The sequence below is a fragment of the Alosa pseudoharengus genome, unplaced genomic scaffold, assembly GCF_046254945.1.
Source record: "Alosa pseudoharengus isolate Yale_2024_CS ecotype anadromous, Long Island Sound unplaced genomic scaffold, YU_APseudo_1.1 YU_APseudo_1.1_scf_22, whole genome shotgun sequence".
Lineage (NCBI taxonomy): Eukaryota > Metazoa > Chordata > Actinopteri > Clupeiformes > Clupeidae > Alosa > Alosa pseudoharengus.
Genome location: NW_027468680.1, coordinates 311,702 through 316,701, shown reverse-complemented (window position 1 = coordinate 316,701; position 5,000 = coordinate 311,702). Strand labels below are relative to the sequence as shown.

Genomic DNA, 5,000 nt, shown 5'->3' with positions numbered 1-5,000 from the left:
GGTCATGTTTGTGTGTTTGTGTGTGTGTGTGTTTGTGTGTTACAGCATCTTGTTTGCTGATGTGAAGGGCTTCACCAATCTGTCCACAACGCTTTCTGCCCAAGAGCTTGTGCGCATGCTCAACGAGCTGTTTGCTCGCTTCGACCGACTCGCTCATGTAAGCATGCACACACACACACACACACACACACACACACATTGGATGAATTGGTTGCACTGGTGCGCCTAACTTTTTTATTTAGTGTGCACCAGCACAAAATGTAGGTGCACCCAAATATTTAATCGCGGCACCATTAACGCCACAATTTCAAGGTCACCTTTTTATCTCTCTCCATATACATTCCGTGTCTGAGCTGTTGTCAGGGCATGGACCGGAAATTATAGTATTGATTTGATTTGGGCCTCCACCACCTGGGCAGCCATGGCCTACTGGTGAGCGCTTCGGATTTGTAACCGGAGGGTTGCCGGTTTGAACCCCGACCAGTAGGAACGGCTGAAGTGCCCTTGAGCAAGGCACCTAACCCCTCACTGCTCCCCGAGTGCCGCTGTTGAAGCAGGCAGCTCACTGCACCGGGATTAGTGTGTGCTTCACCTCACTGTGTGTTCACTGTGTGCTGAGTGTGTTTCACTAATTCACGGATTGGGATAAATGCAGAGACCAAATTTCCCTCACGGGATCAAAAGAGTATATATACTATACTTATACACCTTGATGCCATCAGTAATATTGAATACTGTGATCATTCACATCAGTGGCGATCCTAGTCTCTGCTTGACCCTCCACACACACGGAAAATTATGGCTTGTCATATGTTTCTATTTCATATTTTGGAATTCATAAACTTATATATTTTGTTGATAATTTATAGTATTTTATGATGAGGAGAGGACATCTCACTCACAAATAAACTTTATATATATTGTTGATAATGTATAGTATTGTATGATGAGGAGAGGACATAAACTATATATTTTGTTGATAATTTATAGTATTTTATGATGAGGAGAGGACATTTCACTCATAGGGCTGTATTTTGGGCACCAGCGCATGGTGTAAAGTTCGCTTTCCACCCGCACAAAGTTTAATTCGGTATTTTGCACGTTTATTTTTTAAACATTGCGCCCAGTGGTGTGGCAATTAACAACCTAGGGAGGGGCCTGGCGCGTTGTCTAAAAATCGCTATCGTACACCACCTAAACCTGGTCAGAAGTCAATGGCGAGTTGTTCATATGCTATTTTAAGAGCGCATGTCAACAGTCATATTGGCAGGTGCACGCACCATCCTTCTATCATTCATGAACGCACACCAGCGCACGTCCATGCAAAGCATTACAAATTGCACAAATACAATGGGAAACATAATTAGAATAAAGATATTACGAAATACTGTACATCTCATGATGAGTAGTTATTCACCATCATTTGCAAATTGGTAATGACGGTTAAAAGTGATTAGGGGAGAGGCGAGAGACACGTATGGAGCACAGCTGAAGACGCACTGTCACGAGATATAAGCAACTCCTCTGCAGGATAAATAATAAAGGATAAGGATAAGCAGGATAAATTTCGATGGTAACCCATTGTCAGTCAATAGTGAAAGTAACTGCATATAACTGTCTTGTCGTTGACTGACTCCTTGGTGAAGTTAGTTTCACTTTGCCAATGAGTTCAAATAATAGACGAGTGGAAATGCGTGAAGGCTATGCTAGGTTTTAGTAAAGCATGGTTTAAGAATGACTATTCCATACGGTCTCGCAAGCAGCCTCCTTCAAATGCGCCATTGAATGCCAAAATACCGATGCTATATTTGACATATCGCGCTTTGCACCGTTAAAGGGAACTAGATGTACCGCATAGCGGTACAAAATATGACCGCCGCTCAGTCCTGTACATCCATTCCGCAAAAATAAATCATATTAATGAATTTGTCTCCATCTTCTACTCCGTCCCCCACTCTTGAAACTTTTGTGTATACTTGTTTGGAATGTGTGTGTGCACACATTCCGCACACAAAGTAGCCTACTGGCGCTGCAAAGGTGAATAGATTTGTTTCTGGGCCAAAAAAATTGCAGCATTGTTATAAAACCTTTAAAATCTCTAAACAATCACAAGTAGGGCAGTTCATCACAGTCCATCCATTGCAACTAGACTGATGAAAGGTACACCTGTAGGCTACATATTATTAAACAAAACAATCCCTGTCAGTTCCATGCAGTTTTCAACAGCTATCAAGAAGAGAGGTCATGTCACGGATTTTTGTGAATGTTTCTTCTTCTACATATGCATAAGTTTAGTCATCTAGTTCATATGATATTCAGCTTTATTGTCAATGCACAAATTAAATACCAGTAGTCTAAAACAAAATGCCGTTTTACCCAGTGGTGCAAATAACTGACATGTCCAAAAGGGCCTTCATGAAATGCGTTGCGAGACTGTTCATACACATTTTAACGGGCAAAGTTGAAGAGCTACTGTCCGTTATTGTTTGTGCAAATAATATGCTGATTCATGTTCCCTTGCATTTTGCAACTATGAGGTCCATGGTTAGTCTGGCTTTCGCCAGACCAAGCTCAATCTTTTGACGCAATCTTTTGATTTTCACCCAGCCTAGTCCATGGTAGGCGCCCGATAGAAATATTGTTTAATTTTGCGATTGAGATATCCACACACTGGCCCCCCCCCCCCTGCGACGTGTTCGCCCCCCGGTTTCAGAGCTATTGTAAATGCAAAAATGCATAGAGGGAGTTATGACAAAACCGTGACTGTTAACAAACTATAAGCTATATAAGGTAGGCCCTATGCTAGGCCTATTACACAACACAAATTGTCACTAGGCTATGCTGGCGACCCAAATAAAATCTCCTTTGGAACCAATGGCTTACACCTTACAGTATCAAGCTGCCACCTCTTTGCGAAAAGTTAATAGTTTTGCATATCAGTAGTAATACATTTCAAGTAGCTGAATCACCGAAAGGGCGAATGAAGTGGACACTTCTAAATGGAACCCAACCCACTGTACAGTAGCTCAAGGTCTGTGGCTAAAGCAGCCATAATGAAAGCGTTATCATTGTTTGGATACTTCACACACACGTGTTTTTTAATCGCATAGACTACAACTACCAAGCTGGAATCAAAGCACATCGACTCCCCTCTCACACCCTAAACACGCACTTCGAACAAACAAAAAGCGCCTCAGTCTCACGGTATAGCCATAAGCAAAACTGTATCTGACCGGTGTAACGTTGGTACTAAATCATTCATCGCAAAGAATGATTTTTGTAGCACGTGCAACAACTATGTGTAGGTACAGCCCTGCCCTGAATACATCTCAACGTGCGCTCTAAAACATCTGGTTTAAATGGAGATGTAGATCATCACGGGTGCGTTAATAAATCTACATTGCGGCGAGTTGACACAAATTATTCACTTTGACGAATTTATGTAGTTTCAGTTACTTTACTTTGAGCCATGCTCTTCCTTACTTGAATCACCTTTGAAAATAGAGGATTGAAGTAGCCTATAGGGGCGTTTGGGAATGAACGTTGACTCAGATGCTTTTTGAGACCAATAAAATGTCAGAAATGTCCCAGCCCGGTGTTTAGGATGAATCATAGACAGGTTATCTTTCAGGTAGCCTATATATTTTCCATTAAAAAAACCATCACGTAGCGAACGTATTGTGGCTAACTCACTTAGCTCCTGTTAGTAGCCTAGGCTATGGTCATAAGCAAATGAGATGACAGTCGAAAGATACAATTAGTGCTGTTATCAATTTGCTTGGTAGCCTATAAATGCATTTATGGTTTATCCATCACTCAACCATGCTAATGGTTATCCCAAAGACGATATGTTTTTAACTTGCATTTATTTATTTATCTATATATTGCTTTTATTTACTGTGTATATTTTTGCGTTATGTTCTTTTATTTAAATGCAGAGCAAAGGACCCTTTTACATTTCACTACATGTAAAATGTATGTGACAAATAAAAGCACTTGACTTGACTTGACTTGACTAATGGTAACATTATTTTACCTACATTCTGCTATTGATAGGATTAACGTAGCCTACCTGCAGTAAAAAACAAGCATGTCCGATAAACATTCTCAGATTTATTTCGGCTTCAAGAGGAAATGGGAATTACATGTCATGCAGAAATCATCCTACCCTTAGACGTTCTCTGCGGTAAACTACTGTAGCCTACTGTCTTGTCCTTGTAGGAAGCGTAGTGTCTTTCCAACCCACTTTAGATTAACTTCCAACAAAATTACTCACTGCAACGATGCGCCATCTAGTGGACAAACGACTACGTGACGCCAATACTGGAAATGCAGCCAAATTATTATTATGATGAATATTTGGGTTTCCTTTAATCCTACAGAATTTGTAATTATGTATCGGCCGTTCTAATTGCCGATACTGATGGTATACGTGCCTGTGTGTGTGTGTATATGTGTGCACCACCATCTACAGGCCAATGAGTGTACAGTCACTAAATGTACACATAACTTCATTTTTTAGACCCCCCCATGGATGAAATTCTACGAAACTTGGCATACCCCCAGAAAATGTCAAGTTAATCATACACATAAAATTTGGTGCAGTTCTGAACGTCTCAACTGAAGAGAAGGGCGATTAAAGCAGAATGATATTGCATTTTCATTTTTTACCAGGGGGGTGCAAATCACAAATGAGTGATTATGGGCTAGGTTGATGTGGGCCCTTGAGACCAACATTTTTTGGGTTTCGGGGGGCCCAGCGCGGAGGGGGAGTGGCCCCCAGGGACCAAACGAAATTTTTCCGTAAAAGTCTAGTGGGGCTACATACCCACCAAATTTCATGTGCCCCGGTGTTTCGGTGCCCCGGGTATCGTTGACCAAAATTTCAGGAAGTAGATGACGGGGGAAAAAAAAAAAAAAAAAAAAAACTTTGACAATCCCTATATGATCGCTTCGCTAGCGGCGGTCATAATGACAGATGTCATTCTTATTGATTTAAA

The 5,000-nt window shown here is 41.2% G+C and overlaps 1 protein-coding gene across 1 annotated transcript in view; it reads left to right on the top strand.

Annotated features, from left to right (window-relative positions):
• adcy8 (adenylate cyclase 8 (brain)) overlaps positions 1–5,000 on the top strand; it is an 83,838-nt gene that overhangs the window by 22,852 nt on the left and 55,986 nt on the right. Inside the window, exon 5 of the mRNA XM_076300065.1 lies at positions 46–157. Coding sequence (XP_076156180.1) covers positions 46–157 — 112 coding nt within the window. The remainder of the gene's footprint in view (positions 1–45; positions 158–5,000) is intronic.